Source organism: Priapulus caudatus, unplaced genomic scaffold, assembly GCF_000485595.1.
Source record: "Priapulus caudatus unplaced genomic scaffold, Priapulus_caudatus-5.0.1 Scaffold1681, whole genome shotgun sequence".
Classification (NCBI taxonomy): Eukaryota; Metazoa; Priapulida; class Priapulimorpha; order Priapulimorphida; family Priapulidae; genus Priapulus; species Priapulus caudatus.
Window position 1 is genome coordinate 27,600 of NW_014578742.1, and position 1,574 is coordinate 29,173.

General features: G+C 46.7%; 1 protein-coding gene across 1 annotated transcript in view; it reads left to right on the forward strand.

Moving 5' to 3' along the window:
• LOC106817324 (WASH complex subunit 7-like) overlaps positions 1-1,574 on the forward strand; it is a 26,123-nt gene that overhangs the window by 11,868 nt on the left and 12,681 nt on the right. The window contains exons 12-13 of the mRNA XM_014821985.1: positions 83-188; positions 582-698. Coding sequence (XP_014677471.1) covers positions 83-188; positions 582-698 — 223 coding nt within the window. The remainder of the gene's footprint in view (positions 1-82; positions 189-581; positions 699-1,574) is intronic.

The following is a 1,574-nucleotide window of genomic DNA, read 5'->3' on the forward strand; positions in this document are numbered from 1 at the left end:
CTCTCTCTCTCTCTCTCTCTCTCTCTTTCTCCCTTTCTCCTCTCTCTCTCTTATAGTTGATGTGTGTATGTTTGTATTACAGGCTGGCTGAGGCAACAGATTGCAGTTTCCTTTACTGGCATAGAGTTGTCTTTCCCATCTACTTACAGGACGTGTTCGAAGGTGCCAGCGACTCCCGCCGCATCCACGTGAGTCCTGCCATCTAGTGTCCACAAAAACAACCATCCGAGACAACTGTCACTGTAGTAGATGTGTGTGTGTGTGTGTGCGTGTGTGTGCGTGCGTGCGTGCGTGCGTGCATGCGTGCACGTGTGTGCGTGGATGTGCATGTGCGTGTGCGTGTGCGTCTGTGTGTGTGGGTGCGCCTGCGTGCGTGTGTGCGTGTGTGTGGATGTGCGTGTGCGTGTGCGTCTGTGTGTGTGTGCGTGTGTGTGTGTGTGTGTGTGCGTGCGTGCGTGCATGCGTGTGCGTCTGTGTGTGTGGGTGCGCCTGCGTGCATGTGCGCATAAATTCATAGCAGTTTTGCAGTGATTCTAAGAACAGCATCTAAGCTTTTCTCTCTCCGCTCGCTGCTTCCATAGTACATGTTCGGGGCCCTGCGGGACTGTGTTGCGCCGTTGAAGCAGACCTGCCACCTGGAGTCTCCCCACCTACTCACCGAGGCGTTCGAGAAGGAAATGATGGCAAACGTGAAAGAGGTGAGCAATCAGACTGAGTGAGGTCTAACTCTGAGACTCGTCTCACATTAAAGTTAACGCAGCTTTTTTCCCCAGCTTTCCCCCAGCTTCCGAGTTTGCTACCTCCTCCCCCCCCCCACACACACACAATACCTCTCTTCAGTATTAAAATATGGAGTATATTGAAGTATAGAACTGTGGATTAGGGTATATAATATATATGCCTTCTTTTATATATATATATATTTATAGTCCTTTCTTTCCCCTGCTTTCTCCATTTCCGAGTTCGCTTAATCCCCATGCGAACAATACCTCGGTTCGGTTCAGTATCAGAATATTGAGTATATTGAAGTATATATATATTATATATTCCAACCCCGACAACCACGGTCATTGACCCCGCGACTTCACTCATATCGACCTCAACTTTGAACTCTGTTGTTGACCCCCGACCTCATGCATTTCGACCCCGACGACCTCCACTGTGACCTCTACCTTCAACCTCGGTGCCCTCACGCATTCTGATGTTAGATGGGTGTCATGGCGTTCGCACAGCCTTGAAAAGAGTCTTTGAATTTGAGGGGAGTCCTTGAAAGTACTTGAATTTAGTAAATGCTTGATTTTGGGGTTGAAATAGTCCTTGAATGTTCATGAAAATGTCTTTGAATTTGTTAGCAAATGAATCTTGCCTGCTAATAAAAAGATATCTTTGTACATACATAACTGCTTTAACCTCGAATTAAAATTGCGTTAAATGAGCTTAAAAGCGATAAGACACGATGACGTTAAATGTGATCACAACATTACTCAGTAAGTCCCCGAGTAAAATTCTGTCAGTTAATCAAGGTATGTTGTAGAAGCTCGAGACCGCCGTCATTCTTAGAAGGGTTTAAACAC